Source organism: Homalodisca vitripennis, chromosome X, assembly GCF_021130785.1.
Source record: "Homalodisca vitripennis isolate AUS2020 chromosome X, UT_GWSS_2.1, whole genome shotgun sequence".
In the NCBI taxonomy this organism is placed as follows: domain Eukaryota; kingdom Metazoa; phylum Arthropoda; class Insecta; order Hemiptera; family Cicadellidae; genus Homalodisca; species Homalodisca vitripennis.
In genome coordinates, this window is record NC_060215.1 from 147,747,763 (window position 1) to 147,771,077 (window position 23,315).

Consider the following 23,315-nt stretch of genomic DNA (forward strand, 5'->3'; position numbering starts at 1 on the left):
GACATTATATTTTTAGTTGAAATATACTGTAAATAAATCCTGAATATCCTACATTTTAACGCTTATCAGTTTACGATTTTGTTAAACCTTAGAAAACTTGAATTTGAACATACATTAAACATTAAACATCAATGTTCATTACAAGTATTTCACGTGGAATCGTTTTGAAAAGTGTGAAAAACCTTAGGTTATTCTTTTACAGAATACGACAGTAACGTTTAGGTATTTTTCTGGAAGTAAGTTGTGGTCAAAATACTGTACATATTTTTAGTTGAAATATACTGTAAATAAATCCTGAATATCCTACAGTTTTAACGCTTATCAGTTTACGATTTCATTTCAACCTTAGATTTACTTTAATAAACATAAACTACTCAAATGGTTTGTAAAATATAATGGGTTTTTGGTTTTTTCACATTTTAAAAATTTCAGCTTCCATTGTTTATAACTTATCGAAATGCGAATAAAGTATAAATAAATTACACATTGAAAAGCTTTGATGTTTTCAAAAGTTATACTTAAGTCATGGTTTAGTTATTGACAGTTTTTCTGCAAAAAAGAAAAGGTAAAGCAGTGTAGGCTATGGTGGAGAAGCACTGACCTGTGGACGCGTCGCTAGGAAGAATGACTGTAGGCATCAGGCGGTGTGTAACTTATATATAACTCCACCTTGCCTCCTCGCGCCCCAGCCCCGCCTGCGCCCCGCCCACTTTTACCTCCTGGTATTCTATATTTAACCTACAATTGCCCAGGCACACGGCCATCATATTTTAAATTATGCTGAACAACTATTTTCTAGCCAGTTTTGGAAGAAACGCTAGACAATTCCTGTATTTCCTTACGAGTACTTCCCACACTCGCGGGCTGCAGTCACGTTTCGAAAACGGTATCTCCTTTACTCTGCAGGCACCACGTCCTAAAAAGTTCGTAAAAGTTGACAAATCAAAAAAGTTCCAAACGGATTACTGTATTACACGATAATCTAATAGCAACCCTAGAAAAGTCGCGTTTGTGTTTTCTACCCGCCTAAACAAGATGGAAAATAATGGGCCACAATTCTGTAAAACTTGAAAAAAAAGAAGTACGCCAACTAACCGCAAACCCCTTAGGATTCAGAAGAACATCTAACATGAATAAATATACATCATATTCAGTTGTGCTAATATTTCTCTAGGCCACATAATGCCAATATCATTTGGTCCTATATAATTATTTATTTAATTACAATGCCAAGTACAATGTATTAGAGGGTTTACGAATCGAAAACTCAAACTAATGTTTTATTACATATATAAAATTAATTTCTTTCCATTGCAGTTACTAAATATTCTGTATTACAATTTGTCGTTCACTCAATTTTCCACATTCACTTATAAAACAAATATATTCACACTTCGCCTACTCTATTCCACTTCATGCTTGTCATCATGTGTAAGGGTCCACGCATGTGCTAAATACTCTTAAAGTTTTATATAGTCTGTTCGGTCATACATTTTTCAAGAGTCGATATGACAGTACTTTTGATGCGTTCTGATAAATTTACTCTATCGTCGTTTTGTGTTGTCATGTCAGAAACCGTCTCTGTAGCTGGTTCATTACTTGTGTGCCCATGCCTTGCGAGGAAACATTTGAAGTTTTTGAAGTTTCAGATAGTTATTTCCAAATTTTAGAGACAACACATTTGACGATTTCGAACTTCAAAACATATTGATTGGCACGACGCTCCAAACTGCTGTTTATTAAAAAATCTATCTGCTGTCTTTTCTACGTCTGAATCTGTCAAATGATGAGATAAAAGAATAACAGAATATCAGCTTATTGACATCGTTTTTTGTAAACATAAAATGAAAGAGATTCCCCTGGATGCATCGATACTGGAGCTATCCGTTCACTTCATAAGACCCCTGAAGAAGAGGCTAGATGCTATTTCTCGAAAGGTGGATTTCAGTTGTCGTTATTACACCACATATAAAAGTGAAAATATCTGAAGGAAGAATCTCTTTTGTAAAATTGTAGTAAAAATAAAAAACGTTCCTACACGAGCGTACTTCTCAGAGTACTGACAATATTCTAGGCGACATGACAATATATGAAACTATACTGCACAATTATCAGTGGCTGTATATAGTAACACTTGAACGAGTCATATGAATGGCCCAATAATATTTTCGCATACAATGTGAATCACATCACGTCAGCCCATGCTTTTCAAAGGAACGTCACATGAAATCAATTAAAAGAGACATCTTTAAATGTGACGATTTAAAATACAATTGAACAAACACACTTTTATTTCAAACACAACGTAAACCGATTCTGCGAATGTCAGCATGAAGTGATGAGAGGATCACGATACTGTTGTATCGTTACGAATACAATACACTCAACACGGCGTTTCAAGAACTGGATTCTGTTGTCTTTTCCATGTTTCAAGTTAAGCGTGCAATAGTTAACCCCAATGTCGATGAGTACATCTCGAAACATCGTGTTTTTTATTGCAACACTTATCGATGGCCAATGCCTTTATTTCTCCACTTCATTATGTATGAAACTTTAAACAAAGACTGCATAGGGATGTTGAGCTCTGTGAATGTTTTACTTTGCTAATTCTTTGTTGTTTTAATGTGTTCAGAATCAAAGTGTTATGCCAGTTCACGATGTTCCTTTCGGATGTTCATATTTTATGAAGATCGGTAACAGAATAGGCTTATTCATTTCAGTACGTTCTCATAATTCATCCTTTCTGCACCCATCGAAGAGAGAACCAGTTTTGACAGTTTGAGTTCAGTCTGTGAGAATACTGAAGTAAGAGCGGTGTACTCCCCAGACAACGCATGCCTGCAAGAAATGAAGAAGGACGCTACGGTAAAATAAGTCAATGGCTTTGAAAAGGTCGAGAAACACTCCAAAGGTCTTCTAAAAGTTTCACTATTGTCTCAAATAGGTTCACTCATATATCGATTGTCAATGACCTATTTCTGAAATAGAATAAGTTTTGGAAAGCCGTCCATGCTTTGGAAAATACCAATATTCTATTCTGAATGTTTGCTGAGAGATGGAAGCATGAATATGGTCTGTATTTTAGGTTGTTCAAGAAGCGCCTTTCCTAGGATTATATTATAGGGGTTACCTCCGCTCTTTTCAGAGCTAATAGTGGAAAGATGGACTAAGTGGTCGAGATAAGCTGTTCAACGCTCTCTTACTGAATTTCAAAGGATTTAAGAATGTGAAACCAGTAAAAATGTATTTTCTTGGTACAAAAAAAAAAAACAAACAAAAAAAAACTACATATAAGATAGTACATCTTGAGGAAAGAGGACAGCACTATAACAAAGACGATTCTGGAGATGACGGAAAGAAGACTCCTCAGACGACCAAAGAGAGGTAAGGTGTTGGGACCGGGTGAAGAAGACTGGGAAGAAGGAAAGAGGATACAAGATGCAGAGTCATCTGAAAGCAGAGTGTTCTCGAGGGAAAGTACCACATATTGTGCTAATGGCCACAATAGTTATCAAGTACGCAAAAATATTCAAAAAGTTACGTCTAAATATGGACTACCTTCTAAGTCGCTTGAAGTTTATTTGACACTACTGTAATTTCAAGCTAAAATTTAAAAATCCGTGGTTTTGAATCCAGACATAATACCATTACGCTTGGAGTCCTTCTGCTAGGAATCTGGAATTTAGAGTATTTACATGGGTTTTTACAGACTACGCGCTTTTACACAACTTATTTTACACAAATAAACACCTATATATGTAGTTTTACCACAAAGCTGTTTGTTCAACTAAAAATGTGACATGCTGAAAATATTCTAAAACATTTCATTGAATTTGAACCGTTGGAAGTAAACAATGGATAATCCTATGTTAACTCCCAAAAAATCTTAAATATAAATACACTTAATGTTCCGCACTGTCTTAGAGATCGGTATAATCAAAACATGCTTACAAAGATTACTATTAACTGTGTATTTTGCATCAAAATAATCTGTGTGTGGTGACCTTAGGTACATAAAAAACTGTGTCTTGCGTGTTTTAAAGTAATTCTTAAGTATTAAAGAATCTATAACCAGAAACATTGAAATAAAATTAAATCGTCTTAAAACAATGAGTTTAAAATTCCTCCATGATAGTTTAAATTTATATCAAAATAATCAATTTTGAGTAGTAAAGCTCCAAAATTCACTCAAACCAAATTTATTAAGTAGCAAAGATTGACTTTAACCTCAAGCAAAGGTTTTTAAAAGCAAACAACTTCCACAACATTTTAATTTACCAACATTTAATCGATTAAAATAATCGTTCATGCCTGTCTAATTTTTGGTTGCTACATTTAAACTGTACGCCGTATCGTAGCAGGAAGATAAAAAAAGGTAAAAAATTAAATTTAAATTTCTTTGCAGTCTCCATACAATACTGTTAGCGCCTGGACTTTTACAATTTATAGTCTGGTGAGATTATTTAAATCAATTAAAACTACAGTTTGTTCGTTTTTACATATGGAGTCACTGACATGATGCAAGTTATTTTTACACACACAAATCATAAATTTGAAAACATTAAACATATACGAATGTTTTGTGACAACCGGATGGAAATAATTGTTAAGCTTGTTGTTCGTACATGTTCTGTGTTTTTATTAACTAACAAAAATATTTGCATGATATATATACAATATATATATATATATATATATATATATATATGATTCTCAAATATAGTTGTTATTGATGTGAACTGGATGAAACAGACGGGATAAAGCCTACTTTCAAATCAAGTTTCCGTGAATAAAGCTTTCATATCGAATGCTTGAGGTAATTTAAACATTTAATTGGCAGGACGCTAAAATAACTTTACAAAGTTTTATGAATTCTTCAATAAGGAAAACCACAATTCTAGAAAAATTCAAACGTGTCCTAAGTACATATTTGGAACTTGTGATTATATTAATAAACGTTTCTTTACTAGTTGAATATCTCCGCCTGGGCAGAAGTTCAATATTGTCAACAATAATTCCCTTATATACTTTCCAATAAAAACGAGCTGATTAATATTGTTGCTCATTTCTAACATTCAAGAAGTTTAAAATCTATAAATTTCATACTGTATTGGATCATTATATTAAATTCTCACAAAACATTTTCGATATCACCGAAAACTAAGAAACACTGAGTTAGTGTAATGGAAGTTTACTCAATGATGCACCAGTATCACGTGTCTCACATGTATATCTATATCTCACTCTATCGATACATCATTTGTCTCATAGAGTCTCACAAATTATCAGTATTGAAAAAATTTGTACGAATATCAATTACAAATATTTTATCGGGGGATAATCGTACCATGGGAAATCATTAAAAGCATAACTATGTAATGAATACGTGTGTCTCAAATTCCCTGACGTGCTTATTACTGTTTGGTGACCATTGCCAATTATATATGTCAGTTCTTTATTTTTAGAAATCTGTTTGGGAGCACACGAATCTCATTTTATAGACACGGTAATACAAGGAACATTAATTAGACGCCCAGAACCAAAGTATCCTTTATACACTTTTTTCGAAATTTTCATTCTGTTTTTCCTATAATATTTTTCTATAGAAATGAACATTATGTTAGGTTCTAAACGTGCGTTTTATGTGCTAAACTTTAATTTAACAGGTAACAATAGCTACAATATGTTTAATTTGTACTACAAACCAGATCCAATATGGTGCGATATTTAATCTTAAAAAAATGTCTTTTAAAATAACTTGCCTGCAGAGACCTCTAGACCTCTCTAATTATAAATCGTTTCTTGTAAAAACATTTTTGATGGTACGTATACAAATCTAATTACTCCTCACATTCTGTTTATATTTTGATAAACCTGAACGTTTAGTCTTGAGGTAGTACAATTGCTAAAAAGCTGTCTCTGAATCATTATAATAATTCAACGACTAATATTTACGAGATTCGTTGCTAATAAACATAACCTGTTTGCACGTACATAGTTGTGTGGGTTCGATCTCAGAGTTAATTCACTCAAAAACAACGAGCTCTTGTCCGTAAAAATGGCTTCTCAGTTTCCAAAACGTCTCTTATCCATGTTCCAGCTACGAACTGCCCTTTCTCAATTTTTTTCAATTTAAAATATATATTAGGCTATTCATTACTATGAATTTTGGGGGGGGGGGTGGGGTTTATAATATAGGTATATTAAATTTTGATTGAAAAATGAATTCACGATTTCCCTACATTTTTAAAAATTGGATAAAGGGCAATGGTTTTGAGCGTCTCGCGTAAAATTCAATAATATTCTAGTTTTGGACTGTATAATCAGTCGGAGGAGACAGCTAAATGCGTTATTTTGGATTGTGATAGGTGAACCATAATCCAGTAATTTTGGATTAGGTGGTTAAGACCCCTACTTAGAACCTCACAGCCAGGTGATGAATTCGATGTCAACATTAGGCAGACACTGTTGGTTTCTCGTTGAGGTACACGGCAACGGTACCTGGGCCTTCTTGTATACGCGTTGGGAAGAGCCCTTCATAATCCTTTCAGCCTAATCTAATCTAATACACGAAGCTCCGCGTCATAAAATAAACTAATTTAACCAGTTCACCTAATTACCAGTTAAATAATTTAACCTCCTGAAAACCTTTAAATGTCTACAGACTTTAATTAAGATTAGTCATATTAACTGCACCACAGCTCCCCAAGATACGTCACGTGACACCATTAGACACCGTTAGGCTTCACAAAGGGCTATATAGATAAAAGTAAGAAATGTTTACCATGATTTAAAATTAGACTTATACTTCAATTTGTTCAAAACAATGTTTAACTTTCTTGAATTATATAAATTAAGTATTTCAATTTGCTAGTCCCTAAAGGGCGCACACGGTCGCAAAAACTGTAAAAGGGCTACAGATTTCACGACAATCTTTCAAGCACTGGATCCTATACAAATCATATGTTACCTTCTACCGTTGAATAGTTTGATAAGGTGTAAAATATTTCCTGTTTGAACCAATTGCTGCATGAGCATGGATTGATGTGTGAACTGAATGATGTGAACTGGATAGTTTGTTCATATGTCACTTATCCAAATTGCAGTTCTGTTTTAGAGGTTACATCCCAAAATTTGGAAAACGTGAGTAACCTTATAAGTGCAGATCAACCTGAGTGATAAAGCAGCTCTTTGCTATTCCAAAAGACTCACCTTTAAAATGTATGATCTATGATTATTTTTAGCATTAAGCATGAGAAACCTGTGTAATGAGCTAGACGGCATCTCATGCGTTAATACTGTTTGCCAGTTTAAAAAACATTTTTTTATCTGCAAGCCTCAATAACCTCCGTATAGACAACGTAATATCGGAAAAGAAATTTGTGTAGTCAATTAAACAACCATACAAAGATTTTAAGAAGTAATAAAATATGGGCAAGCTCAACCATTATGGAAGAAGGTTTTACAGCGATATTATTTTTATTTAAACATAAAAGGAATTTTAACTAATTTTTTCTGTGCAATAAATCATTTACTTATTTACCTTGATTACAAATGCAGTTTCTTGATTATTTTTATAATTAAAGTTTACCTGATCTGCTACTAACCATATAGTTTATTATTTGTTCAAAAACAGTTTTATTGATGACTATTTTTCATCAACAATTAAATTTACACAAATAATAAAAATTAAGTTTATACATTATAGCTTGTTGTATAACGCATTCCAGCGTGTTTGGAATAAATGTCATATAATTTATAAAATTTGTACAGAATAGAAAGAGCTGACGGGACAAAAAAGTTTTCGAAAATATCAACTATAAATCACCACGTAACTTTTAAGTAAAGACATTTCTTCGTAATAAATACAATATATATATATATATATATATATATATATATATATATATATATATATTACATAAGTATTAAGTATTATATACAGGGTATCTAAAAGTCCCGGGTCGGTTAAATATTTTTCAAAATATTTAAAATAGAGCTACAAAACCTTGCACAAAGTTACTGGACATAAAAATCTATTTCCTCACATATTTAGTGATCCGCTACTTCCTCTGGGGGGCGGCCCGCAAGGAGTCAGAAGAAAATCTGAAACGTAAGCATAGGTTGATATGCATATCAAATAAAAGTTCTTTATTATTAGAGTACATAGCCGTAAACCTGACCTCAAACGGATAACCGAGTCAAAAATTACAGCCGTTCAAAGGTGTGTATTTTTTTACATTAACCCAAGTTGTAAACTCTAGCCATCTTTGAACTGCTGTCATTAACAGTATTATCATGCTTGATATAATAAAAATGACATATATTTATTGTGATAAAGGTACTTACGAGAATAAAGCGTTAGCTAGTGTGATCTTAGCTTACATAGGGATCTTTTGAGCTTAACATTTGACCAATCAACGACCCTCACAATGATAACTTTTGTCCTCCTAGGAGGACATTAGCTGTACTGCCACCCTCTCATGTAACCTCAGTCCCACTTCCACTAGTAAAACTCTTTGTTCCTTTGTTAATGTATTTATTCTGTTGTCTCGTGGCATTAATACATACAAATACAAACATTTAGATCATGGACTGGCCTGTAATTATTTTACAATTTATTTATTTTTTATTACACCGAATGTGTTTATTTTAAGAATTGCAGTTTAATTTTTCACATTATATATAAAAATAAATAATAAGATATTTTTCTAACTCATATTTACCATCCACATTCACCAGATACAATTACGCGTTAGGTGAATTCTGACTAGTGTGATTCCTTATTAGAGTTTTATTTAAATGTTTTTGTATCCGTTCATTTTTTCTTCTAATACACTCCTCCAGTTCTGCCTGTGTATTATTCTTCCCCTTAATTCTGTCGCTTTGTTCGTCTTTCTTACTCTTACTTTTGTGCTTTCTTTTCTTCTTCGATTTTTTCTTCACTGGTCTGAAGCAAACAAAATGTATCAGAGTTACAGTTGCAAATAATTACCCTAAATTAGATTTATATATTTATACCTTACATTTTTAAATGGAGTATTCATATTTAAATGAATAATTACAATCTACTCTTATTTTGGTCATTTGTTTATATTATAACTAGTTTCGCATCCATAAATACTTAAACTGAAGTAGGCATGCACATGAATTAACATTCATTATGTGAAATCGAAGAGGATTTACACCTTAAATACGAGTAAAACATTCCAAATAAAGATCTGGCTAAAACTTTCGGAAACGTTTTTATTACCTACTAAAAGTCCAAAAACATTAAAGAAATTGCATTTTTAAATATTCTTGATGGACTGTATAATTTAATTTTAAATACAATTATAGTTCAAACCAAAACTGCAATCATAAAGGGAAATAATACCATTTGGTATACAATACCGAATTAATTTTACATTTTTAAGCCATAGTTAGAATGTTATGCAAGTTCTACAAATTATACAGTATGTCGTTATAATACGATGTAATCTTAAAAGATTAGTCAATCTTAGAAGATTCACCTATAGTCCACAAAAGTGAATTTTCTGGGGAAGAAACTATATTCCAGTTAGTAAATCTGTATCTGGTAAATTGAAGAAAAATAAATTGTTGGTATCAATTAGACGTCAGCCAGTACGACCTGTAAGTCTGGACACGAAATAAAATCTAACACGTTTTGTTTCTATCACTCTAATTAAAATAACTTTTTCTCACATTTTGGAACATTTTACATATGTTGTCCCATACGTATCCACCGCCAGACCGTGAAGTTTTTTTTATATATATACCATAAATGCCAATAATATGCCAGTTTCATTATATTGGCGATATAATTGCAATATCGCTAAATACCTCATGCTGCTTTGATGTAAATTTTTCGGAATATGAATAGAGATATTTAGGGACTTCAAAACCCTATTTTTTCTTAGGGTGGATTATTCTTGGCATTTCGGAACGAAATTTCACGACAAACAGAAAATGAGTAGTGTTTATACTGCAATATACTTGATTTATTTTTTCGTATTTAATCCTTGCGCAGATGATTAGGTTAACAATGGTGAAAATTGTTCGAAAACAGAAAATCTCATTCCACTCCTTGCTTAACAAGTTAACTAACATCTTTTTATGTGATTCCACAAATATAGTATGATAACGATATTTCCATAAGATATATAACTTCGAATATGTGCAAGGCATGGTGTTTCTCTGATTAAATACAATTTTATATACAGTTACTAACTTTTTGAAAAGTGTATGGTGTAAATTTAAGAATATCATGTGAAGGTGTCGTTGCTTTGCTTAAGTAAGACAGCTGCCTCTATCTATTGTGTGTGTAAGAAAGCCGTTTTGTGTTTGAAAACTTTACATTACATACAGTGTGGTCAATGTTGGACTTGGGTCAGTGTCAACATATTATTATTAATGATGCCATCAGTTTTTTGTTTGGATAATATTTTTACTTTCAAAGCCAAAACCTTAAAAGGTGATTTCCCTGAAGACCAAAGAATGGAAATATGGTTTTATCACTTTTTTAAATACTGTAACCATTTAAAATTGGGAATTTCGGACAGTTTAGTAGACAGGCTCAAGTAAAAACTGTTGAAAATTGAAATGTGTGTTTTTACAGTTTGTCCTTAAGATACAGTTTTAGACAGTTTTTACTTTTTTGTGGTTTATGCCATAAGGAAATCACTTTGTTTAGTTAAATATAATCTGAGAAAATACCATGCCTTAATAAAATATTCTTTGGGGAAATTATCTTATATAAATAAAAAACCTGTCACACTCTCCAATTATCTTCAATATAAACTGTGAAATATTAATCTATCATCCGCTTATCTGTAGGGCTGATTATAAATATTATATTAAATTTCTATATCTCCTCGTGGACCTTTATCTATATTTCTAATGTTGGCTGTGACCAACATTAAATAATAATAACCAGGCCGAAAACTGATCATACCACCTTATCAGGACTCTATTTTCCTTGGAATTTATGTTCAATTGCCTTTTATGTTATTAGTGGTCAAGGGCAGAGCCGATGCTTTGTAGCATATAGTGTCCTGAGTGCCACTGATCTGATTACAAACTGTCACACAATTCATAGGGTCACGTGGAACTGATTTGATCATATCACTACGTGGTATGATAGTGCAACCATAGAAAGTGGCATTGTGGCTGAGGCTTTATAACTTAAGTCTGATACAACACTACGTTTCTAGGATCGGAATCTAACCTCTTCTTCACGTGACAAAAACCTTAAAGCATAAGGTTAAACAGTTAAAAACTAATGTGGCGAAGAACTCGCTAAAGTTAAGAATATTACAATATAACAAATTGTACGTGGTTTAAAATCATAGCAGACTGCCGTCTCGCACCCTCTATGGTGTGTATTGTGCAAGCTTGTTGTTTTGTGCTCAACCTTACGTTTTACGTTTTTGGCACCTGAAGAAGAGCGTAGATTTTAATACTTGAAACGTAGTGTTCTATTCTTGTGATATGTAACGACGTCAAATCCTGTTTTCCTAATCCTAATTTTTAAGCAAAGAATATTTCATCTTCCCCTTCACTTTATAACCTAATCCTTCCCCAGTAAGCATCGACAAGTAGTTCAAGTACGACGCTCTCTCCCCAGTGCGGTAACACCACCAGGTTCTAACTGTACGACGCGTCGTTCAGTTCTGCGGGGCTTCGCCTCCCCTAGTATTAGGATTACGTTGGAAGCGTAAGACAGCCAATCATCCAATCCCCATTAAACCCACTGAACTTCTTAACAACCTGTAAGCACGTCCTAATTACATACAGGGTGATTTTCTTAACGTGGGTTCTATTGCTATCTTTTAAACCGTAGGTCTGACGAAAACCTTAAATTAGGGTAGAAGTTTTTACTTCTTGGTTTAGTTTAAATATTAATTTTTAATATTTAAAGAGTCACCGCCCTACTCCAATATGGCTAACTTCAATTTTGATAACGGAACATCCTATATTGTACTATCAATTTCGATTTAAAATGCGACTTATATCCAGTTTTCATTAATTTTATATACTCAATTATAAAACACGTTGTTCAATCAATTTCATTGGGTTTTAAAATAAACTCTGCCATCAATAAACATCATCAAATGTTTGCTGATGCGTTACAATATTGCCAACTTAACTGTTGGCAGTTTTTCAATTAATGTTTAAAATTAAATTAAATGGATGACAGAAGTTTACATTCCTGCCTATAGTAAGATAAAATTTATTTACTTCGTATATCTTTAATCATTACACGCTTTCTTAAAAAAAATGTACCGTAATTTACAACGAATTTGAACATTCTTTGTAAGCAGATAACAGCTTATTAGCTTTGATTGTACTAGTTACATAAGAGATAACTCATCCAATGCTATAGATTGAGGCATAGCAAAACTGAACACTCGGACTACCATCTGTAGAGTGAGAGACTAAGGTAGAAAGTATTTCAACGGTAACAATCAAAGTTATGTGGCGCAGTCCTACGTCAGACCTCAGAACTAACTGACATAATGCCACGGACCTCAGTAAAAAGCGTCCAAATGAATGCTTTATCTCCTGCGTTAATCCAAGTGAATGATTTTATCTCCTGCGTTAATCCAAATGAATGCTTTATCTCCTGCGTTAATCCAAGTGAATGATTTTATCTCCTGCGTTAATCCAAATGAATGCTTTATCTCCTGCGTTAATCCAAGTGAATGATTTTATCTCCTGCGTTAATCCAAGTGAATGCTTTATCTCAGTTATTTTGAAGAAAATTTGTTCAAGGAATTCTTTTGCTACAATCACCAGCGTTATCTTTAAGGGGGTTTGCTAATATATTATAATTTGCGTAATTTAAGTTTCGCCTTGACTCAAGGATTGGGTGCAAGGAAAATAGCCTCTCTACATACTTTTGAGGGCGAATTAGGAAAATTTAACACCTGCAGATCTTAAACGACTAGATCTATAAACATTTTATCATGCCCAAGAAAAATATGCCCTGAAATCACATTTTACATATAAACTGATCACAAAATACAGAATTTTACCTTAGTAAATTTAGTTATCCACTGTACAGGGAAATATTGGCGATTTTAGTAGTTTTCAACATTAAAAAAATGACATTTAAAGTAACCTAAAAAATAATAACGGTCCCTCTTTTAATTTTTTTTCATCAGTCTTACGGTTTAAAAGATAAAAATATAACCCAGTTTAAGATTGTCCTTGTACGTTATTCTTAAGAGCATAGCCATTACAATAATGAGCATAATGCGTTAGTTAGTATTATCATAAGATTAAATCAAATGTTGCATACAACTATCTGTCTGAATAATTGTACGTATCACTGTAATCCTGCTTAGGCTATTTTCAGCTTCCGCTTCTACTCAGTGGGTCTGACTCAAGTTCACCCTAAATTCCTCACTTTTGTCTTAACCTACTTTTCTCTTTCCAAAATTACGCCTTTGGTAGGATTCGACATTAAAAGGTGACCAGCGACTATGTGAGGCGCAAAGCGTCACGTCGGCCGCAAACGTGAAGCACCACCAACTTCCTATCGTAATTTCGCAGCCTTTTCCATTATTCCTCTCTACCTCTATGTGTATCCTTTCTCCAAAAACTTCGATTTACGGTGTCAGAGATGTACAACATAATGATAAATAGATTGTTTATAGATATGACTTTGTTTTAGTGTCAAAAGATTTCCTCTCAAAAATTTGTTACATCCAATTCAAACTGTTGGAAATAAAAACCAGCTCTACATTTCAACAATTTACTTTCGTTTTGTACATCATTTCGAAAGATAGAAAGTTGACATTTTAACAAAGCATGATTGAAAGCTATCTAACATTTCTATTGGAACGATAAAAGCATCAACTAGATATATCTTCCTAGTCTCTCCATTTTTTGGACAATCAGTATAATCCATCTATTTATTTGATCAACGGCAATGCCTTTTTAAACTTATGAAGCAGTATGGATAAAAATTATATAATAGTAATTCTAATTATGAACCTAAATGAATACGTGTAACAAAAATATAGTAAATAATGAAAAAGGAGCACTTAAGTCTAAATTTAAATATTGAATACAACAATGATAAAGATTTAAATAAACCAGAAGTAAATAAGTAGATAAAACAATAACGGCAAATAAATATAATAATAACTAATATAAATACAATTAACAATGGCGTGCATCTAATAATGATACATAGGAGAAGAAGTCAGGACTGGGATGAAAAGGTATTCCTCAACCCAGAGATGGTAAATTGATTTGTTTGATCATCTTCCTGAATCTATCGTAATGAAAGTCGACCAATCGTGAAATGGAATTCCCAAGACTCATTTCACAAGGAAGTTAAGCTGTTTTTCATACATTGGTGCGATAAGCTTTTCTTATAACAATTTTCAGGTATACGACAATTGATGAGCAGCAGAAGTTCAGGACAGTACAGAGTTCCATGGGTCAATTTGAAGAGAAATAGGACATCTGCTACAGCTTCCCGATGTTGAAGATTAAGTTGAACCAACCATTAAGTTGAAGATTGAAGTCCAGTTACACTTGATCAACAGGCACATTCCAGAATTCCTAGCCAAGCAGTGACCCCAATAGTCGAATGAAACGACGTTGGATATCCTGTAGTACAATTATATGGCTATCTTGATACGGTCTCTAAACAACTCTGTGCATTCCAAGACTTGAAGTATGAATGATTTATATAGCAAGACGATAGATCGTGCAGACAACCCACTCTTCGCTACTCTGGCTATGAGACCAAGAACTCTACTAGCTCTGCTACAGATGTCATCCACGTGTAGTTGACAAGACAAAGTAGAAGTGAGATGGATACCAAGGTCCCTTATGTCGCCACACCTTTCCAGAAAGACACCGTTGGTTGTGTAGTTGTTAAAAATGTGTGGTTACGGCTGCTGAACATTATCACCTTATTACGTTGTTTACCATAAGAAAGAAACTTATATTATACTTATACTCGCCTCTCTTTGAACTCCAAGCCGTGGCTCCCCTTGGAATGGTAGTCAGCTATGAGGGGTAGCTGCTCCCAGTTGTCAATGTCCAAATAATACTTCACGTACATGATCGCCGGCCTTTTCACAAGCTCTTGAGTTTTACTATCGTTGTACATTATAGTTTCGATGCGTGCTATTATCTCACTCGGCAAGTACTCGTACTTGTCCAGTTTCTTAATCATCCGTAAGTTCATTTCATAAAGCTCCCCGTGAATATGCTGTTCAAACACGTAAAAAAAATTATAAATTAACATTCTGAAACTTAAAAATTGTATATAAGTTATTTGTCTAGCAGTGCTATATTATATATATTTAGATGTGTGTGGGTTTTAAATATTTGCAATATTAATTTTAAAGGCAGTCAGATATATTCATTAAATGAAATGAATTAAACCACTTCGTAATTTTTTTCAAATTTATGAGTACGTAGTGGAAGGAGCGGTGGCATCATGGTCTAAGGCGTCGGATTTAGGATCTGAGTTAGGGATACCACACTTTTGAATCTTGAGTACAACCGTTGTATTTTTATCGGTACTGTCGATCTTGTACTCTCCCCTTCGTTTTATTTCATAAGATCCTCGTACATGACATTGGCCCATGAGGACTTACAGAATAATTCTAAAGAATCTAATCTAATCTCTGTTTGCACCTAGTAATTTTATTTCTTTTTTATCTTTTTTAAGTTTGACGCGAGTTGTTCCGCAGTTTATAACCAGTTATAATGTAATAAAAAACGATCAAAATAAAAATTAATTATAACATTTTTTAAAGTTGGAAATAAATTCATTGGGGAAACACAACGTTTAAAATCTACACGAGTTCGTGGTCAGATTACGAATACAACACATAAGAGTTGAATCACTCTTATCGAGTGTGAACCCGAAAACGTTAAGAGTCAATTTATCGACCGCGTGAGCCTAAAATCTGTTATATGCTTTTCCAAAAATCTTGAATCGCATATAAAATTCTTCACCTTAAATACTAATTACCAAGTCGTTCCTTACATACTTTAACAACGCTTTCTTAGATTGTATTTCTCTATCTAAATTAATGAAACATGACTCAATTTGAACTGCTTTAAAAATATTTACTATAGAAAATCAATACATATTCTATAAGCAAATTTAATTAAATGTAAATTATGTTTGCCTCAAAAAGTAGTTTGGAGAGACACATGCCTGAACACTTGAGGTTAAAAAAATGAGAGACAGGGTCAAAGTAAAAGTAAAGAATGTCTCATTTCACCAGGTGAAGTTATGACTAAGAAGCCCACTCTAACACTTAACCTGGGGCCATCGAACCACTGCTAACAGCAGGGCAGGTGGGCTGCTTGCAAGGACAGGATCGCTCAACGATTACCCATCCAAGCAGCAGCCACGCTCGACGTTGCTTGATCTGGTTATCTTGCGATAACCGACGTACCCGCTACACTGCGCCATTGGCCAGGGTACGAAGTTATCAGAGATGTTAAATGCAATGTTGTTCATATAAGTGTTTATACTGGATGTGTCGTTGTGAGCCTTCACAGGCTCTGAGAGACTGTCTATGTAGGTGTGAGCAGGTGTGTGTGCGTGCGTGTGTATGAATATTTCTGAAGTTACGAAAAATTAAGATAGTGACAACTCCAACGTAGAAACAGAAAAGTTTATCTTCCATTGCGTTTGTAATTTTTCCTCCCAGCAGTTCAGCAACAGGTTATTTTTATTATTATTACTATATTAATTTTAAGAACAGAAAATTAGAAACCATATATTTGACACCACATTTGACATTTTATCATTATTGATATTTTTGTAATTCATTGATTGTGAAAAGAGAATTAAGTTTTTCATTTTCATTTTTATTTTATTGGTTACCCAGCATACCCATTCCTATTGTAATAACCTAGTCATTCTGTTTATCATAAGAAAATGTATATTATTTGTCAGCAACCAGCAAGGCTTGCAAAGTCGAATAAAAGTGTATTAATTATATCTGTACACATAGTTATGCTGAGACAGTACGATAATAAAATAATATAAATAATTAAACACGTACTCACATGTCCCACGTCTGGCTTATAAAACACAATTGGTACATTGTACTTGGTAGCAATAACCATGGGAAACTTTTCCATAGTTCTGGCTTTTGTTATAAACTGACAGAATCCGTTTTCCGGGTTTTCCAGCCAATGATGCATTGGTTCGCCTCTCTTCATCGCTCCGAATATAAAAACCGGGTGAAGACCTTCTTCTTCCTAAACATGGCAAGCCATAATTATATTTCTTCAAATTTTATTACCAATAGCATACAGCAACACGGGATAAGAGAAGGAAACAGGATTTTTCCGGACATTTGCCATCGTTCAGTGAAACAAAGAAATCAATAACACTACGTTTCGAGGTCTGCAATCTGATCTCTTCTTCAGGTAAACAACTAACCTAATACATAATTACAAACTAGGTTATAAATAAACAATATAATCATACCAGAGTGTTGTGACACGCGTAAGTCAGGAATCACCACCACCATGTTGTGTGTCAACTTCACTGACAGAACTACAGAATACAGGTCACAATACGTATTCAAGGTCAGTCGTAGGTGGTTAGTCAACGCATGCAGACGTATTGTGACCTGTATTCTGTAGTTCTGTTTTAATAATTAGTGTTGTGTTTATTCTTTTATTAAGTGCATGTTTTAGAGTTAGTGAAGTTGACACACAACATGGTGGTTGTGATTCCTGACTTAGACGTGTCACAACGCTCTGGTATGATTGGTTTATTTTAACCTAGTTTGTAATTTTGCGTTAGGTTAGTTTTTTACCTGAAGAAGAGATCAGATTGCAGATCTCAAAACGTAGTGTTACTGATTTCTTTGTTTCACTGAACGATGGCAAATATCCGGAAAATCATGTTTCCTTCACAATCCTTCCATCGTCGAAAATAAACATCAAACCGAGATAAGAGTTTCGTTTCTATTGACTTGTACATATGTAGGTAGATATTCACAGGGAAAGACAATTTACAAGAGATGTTTTGTAAATATCTTTGCAGTGTTCTAATCAGAAGCCATCCTGCATTATCAAAGGTTAAGATATCCATCACAGGTAATAATATTATATCCTGGCCAAGAAACCACTGGAAAGGCAATAAACTACAACTTTGTACAATGACATATATATATATATATATATATATATATATATATATATATATATATATCAATGAACTTAAAAGGCATCATATAATCTTACTCAGTAACGTGCCTAACCATGACTAACGCGCTATAGGTAAATTCCATACACACTATCTCTAGAATAGGTACTTATATTATAAACAAAACATTAATTATATACAGGTCACAGTATGTCAGCAATGAGCAACTAATCACTTAAAACTTGTAACTGGAAATGTAGTGTTACTGATTTCTTGTGTCTCTGAACTATGGCAAATGTTCGGAAAACTCCTATTTTTTTCTAAATCCTTCCATCGTAAAAACAAACTTTAGAAGAGTATATATTGTAGTGATGTAGTGAATTATGTAGTGCGTGCTGAAGTTCCAACGTTCCCAAAGTTCCAACCCAACCTTAAGGCCTACCACACACGGGTCGACCGGTTTGCGACTATAGTTTCAAATCGGTTGCAGACGCAACTGTTTGTTGACCTTGGACGTGTGCTGGAGTGGGGATCAACACACGGGCTGACTAAACTGCAACCAGTTTGAAATCAGTTGCCGACTGGTCGCATGCGACCGTATTTTCTTGTCACCAAACAGTTGCGTTGCATAGTTTCACGTGTTTGTGAGTGCAAGATGGGTGATCAAGAGTTGAATTTAAAACTTGTAGCAGAGGTCGAAAAGTACGAAGTGTTGTATAATTACAAATTACCAGAATATTCTAGAAAGGATATAACTGACAAGGCTTGGCACGAGATTGGGAGTAGCAATGAACATGGCAGGTAATTGATAGCAGATATGTGCAGGGTGTCCCGTTGTGAAGTAGTGCCAGCCAAACGATATGGCTTTTCAGTCAAAATAAGCAACAATGTTTAGTGTTGATATCTCAAGACCTATCGTTATCATCGATAATTTGACAGTTTAAACCGTTTAAAATTATAATTTTTTCATGACCACCATACTTTATCTTTACTATAGTATATGTGAGAAACTAAAATTCATGCGGTTGATAATACAGTCTTGAGAAAATAAAACATTTTTTACCGTTTCATAATGGCGGTAATGTAAAATATTTTACCCATTTAAAATATCATGGATTTTTGGCCCTTTATTTATGGGACATTCTGTATTATAATTTTAAATGAAAAGAAATTAATAATAAGTCAGTTACAAAATATAGTTATAATTTAATGTACAAAGTTTTATTGAAGTATGTTTTGACAGTTTACTTGAGTCCTTATAGGCTTGCAAAACCGACATCTTGCAATCAATGATGTTTCACTTGGAAGAATGATTTATTCTATAGCTTTTTCCCACTGCCAGGGCAGAGATGCTTGAGGAGAAATGAAGTAACTTGCCAAATATTGTCTCACAGTAACTGCCGAAGAGCGTTCAGTGATTGGATGCTGTCTTGGGCATGGTCCTTCAGCTATTTCCACTGTAGCCGGCGTATAGTCGATACCTTCTCTTTTACGTACGTAATTGTGTAGGATACAAGCGGCTTTTACGATGTCGATTACTGTTTCTGCATTGCGACATCTTATGGGACCATTTAACACTGCAAACTTTTCAGTAGCCATACCAAACGTGCATTCAATAGATTTTCTTCCTCGGCTTAATCTGTAGTTAAATATTCTTTTTACATCATTGAGTGATTTTCCATTGTATGGTCTCATTACATTGCGTGCTAGTGGAAACGCTTCATCTGCCAAGAAGTAGTAAGGGAATGGTCTATGTATGTCGTCGTATCGCAATGGGGTGGGTGGCGGAGTTTGAAAAGCACCATGGTTGAGCCAGTATCGCATGGCACTGACCTTGTAAACACCTCCATCGCTATTTCGTCCAGCATATCATGGTTCTATCATAGTGAAAGCACCATCAGCATCACAGCATCCGAGTAAGATTATTGAATTGAAACTTTTATAGTTAAAATTTTCTGAACCAGTATTTGGATATTTCTCAATGCGGATATGCTTTCCGTCTAACGCCCCAAGGCAATTTGGTAAGTTCCACAATGTCTCAAAACGTTCGGCAATTACTTTCCATTGGTCACCTATTGGTACCGGCATGTAAGTTGCTTGCAATGCATTCCAAATGATTTTCGTGGTTTCTTTAATAATGACTCCAACTGTACTCTCGCCTCTTGCAAAATATAAAGAGAGAGCGACAAATGAACATCCTGTAGCCAAATACCTGTAACAAACGCTTGAATGTAACAAGCATAATTACTGACGGGTTTTCATAAATTATATATAAATACTTAGTGTACTTATCACACGTACAATATTGTGCATTTCTACTTTATACTACAACTTACATCGGCCAACCGATTCAAGTTTTGCTATCCCTTTTTTTCTTTTCAGCTGCGGAATGCAAAGACAAGTGGCGTAATCTCCGGACAGTATTCATGCGAAAAATCAAACCTTCACCTTCGGGATCGGCGCTAAGAAGAAGGCCTACTACCTAGCAGAGACCATGCAGTTTTATTTGCCGTTTGTAAGAACATCAGTTCCTCCTTCTACAGGAAATTTACCAGAGGTTCCTAACTGTAGCGACGTAAATACCGACGAAACTTTATTGGAATCACAAATATTGGATGATATTCCAGATGATCCTTCAATTGAATCACCGCAATCGCCGTCAATAGTACAGGATAATACTTCCCGGTCATCCCCAATCATACCAATACAACCTCATACCAGCTCACAGCCATCGTCCATTCCGAATGAAGGTAAAAAACGCCTAACGCAGAAGAAAAAAGCCGCTGTCGAAGCAGATCAATGTTTTGCTGCATATTTTAAGGCAAAAACAACACGACTTGAAAATAGTACTACCGCAAACGATAGTAACAAGAAAGAAGCTTTGAAAATGTTCCTTCTTAGCTTGATAACAGAGTTGGAAGAACTCAGTGATTCACAAATCAAACAATTTAAACGCAAAGTTTTTACTCTTATTGATGAAATATCAGGCACATCAGATGTCACACCAGCGTCGCCACATTCCAGCATTTCACTAATCTCTCACCAGTCAGGCAGCAATATTAGTGCGCCGCCAACATCCGCTGGTAATTACTACACGCAATTTACACAGGACATTGACGCCAACCAGTTCTATGTGCAAAATCTGGAATAATTACTTGATATCTAATTTTGTATTTTGACAATAAATACATACCTTAGAGTTATGCGTATTCTTTCTTCAGCAGTCACACATTCCCTCATATTTGTGTCAACCTTATGTATAAATGGAGCAACCAGCGTCACCAATTCCACATACGACTCTTTGGACATTCTGTAGAAAGCTATAAACTTTCTGTCTGTCTCTTTTAATTGTTCAGCTGCTACGAATAGTCTGCACCTTACATTTTTCTCTATGTATGGGTGACACCAATATTTTCTGCGCATTCTTCGTTGTCTACGACGTAGAAAACATGCAATTATGTCTTCCTCATCCTCACTAGTACTTGACATGATCGATAAAGTTACACTCCGACAAATAACTATTCAATTATTGATAATTTATCAAGTAAAAAATGTGAATGTAAACATTACTATACCACTATACGCATGTTCGCACAGAGATCGCCAACTGATCCACAGCCAGTCGCGTCGTGTGTGGAGTCAGGTTTTATTTTGGTTGCAAACTCGTTGCGTTTCAAAACTAGTTCTAAACTCTGGTTGCAAACGGGTCGACCCGTGTGTGGTAGGCCTAAGTGTAGTCAAATTGTTGAGATTTTTCAGTCTCTTTTGGAGATACGTAATAACATCAAATGAGGATCTCCCATTTTACCCAAAATGTTGGCTGATGAGCACTCAGATAGATTTTAAATGGAATGACACATCTAGTAGTACTGTAAATCAAAAGGGATTTGAAGACAAATTCAACGACGCCGAAAAATTTCTGACCATAGTCAAAATTATTACCATTGTAATAAATTTGAATTTTATTTTACCCTTTTGGTTGTGATAAACCTACATGCATCTAATATTCATCAATATTCTTCTGTTGGTTTTCTTTAAAATTTGTGCACACCTTAGCGATATTTCTTAAACAGTATGGATTCCCCCAAAATGTGGGGAAATTAGGGCAAAAACATAGCGAGACATCTATGTAATTTCGTTCCCCAGAGGAAATAAACAGATTATGTAATCGCTCCAAACCTTTTTAATAACAACCGTTAAAAAATAAAGTTTGTGGAGAAGGGGTTTGAACACCGGGTAGTAAAAAGTACCTGTTGCCAGTCGATAATGTTTAGAGGAAATGGACAAATTTTATAAGATCGAGATAATTACTAAATTTAAAATGATATACTAAGCTATATCGTAAAAATACTCGTAACATTTAAGTTTCCTGGTATTTAGTTTTAAAATCCTTTATAGTTAAGTATTTACATGCTGCTTTCCTGTTTGCATTAAAAGATCTATGTACTATTTTCTGTTTAAGATTCCCGAACATTATCAATGCTATGTATGTTTTGCACTAAGTTATCAAATTGTCGAAAACTTAAACAGGATATATAATTAAGTTATTATCTTAAAACAACATTTTACGATAAAATCAGAATTACTTAAGTATGAAACAATAACAATGCGGGAAGGCTTCTGTTAAAATATAAAAATACTCTTAAGAAGACTCTTCCTCCATTCTCGATTAGTCTGTGAATATTAAAGGTTGGTCAGTAAGCATTGAAATGATTCGTTGTATTTTTCAATAGCCTATTGCTTATTTATTAATATCAGTTACATGATCGTATATTTTTGTTTTTAATGTCACCGAACAAAAAGGTAATATTCATAGTCAAGTCTGGTACACTGGTGTGTTCAGATATGATTATGCTAGACTCTAACTCACTGGGTTACATTCATAGCTATACTATGTTTCCTACATACTTACATAAGTATTGCTATATACTTACCCCATATATAGTGTCGGCGCTGTTATAGTAAGCTCCAAGCATAACAAGAGCACAGCTGTATAGACAAGACACAGCACAGTAGACCCACATGTCTTATCACTTGCACAGCTATCGCTGTTGATAATCGATTTTAGAAATATATATATAACTAATCACATGACTGCTTACTAATCGGTTATAACTCTTCACGTTATACCGTATTCAATTGTTTGACGTAAAAGTCAATAAAC

The 23,315-nt window shown here is 34.1% G+C and overlaps 1 protein-coding gene across 1 annotated transcript; it reads right to left on the minus strand.

Moving 5' to 3' along the window:
- Window positions 1–8,404: 8,404 nt before the first annotated feature.
- Window positions 8,405–23,213, minus strand: LOC124369990 (gamma-glutamylaminecyclotransferase C-like). Its single transcript, XM_046828247.1, has 4 exons — window positions 23,086–23,213; window positions 17,059–17,253; window positions 14,985–15,235; window positions 8,405–8,950 (listed from the first exon to the last, which is right to left on the minus strand). The coding sequence occupies exons 1-4, from the start codon at window positions 23,173–23,175 to the stop codon at window positions 8,749–8,751; spliced, it is 738 nt and encodes a 245-aa protein (XP_046684203.1). The 5' UTR covers window positions 23,176–23,213; the 3' UTR covers window positions 8,405–8,748.
- Between the last annotated feature and the right edge of the window lie 102 nt (window positions 23,214–23,315).

Excerpts from the sequence above, each read along its gene's own strand:
- LOC124369990 (XM_046828247.1), bottom strand. The coding sequence starts at position 23,175 with ATGTGGGTCTACTGTGCTGTGTCTTGTCTATACAGCTGTGCTCTTGTT. Across the intron at positions 17,254-23,085 it reads GCGCCGACACTATATATGGG|GAAGAAGAAGGTCTTCACCC; the intron begins GTAAGTATATAG and ends TGCCATGTTTAG. Across the intron at positions 8,951-14,984 it reads GGCTTGGAGTTCAAAGAGAG|ACCAGTGAAGAAAAAATCGA; the intron begins GCGAGTATAAGT and ends TGTTTGCTTCAG.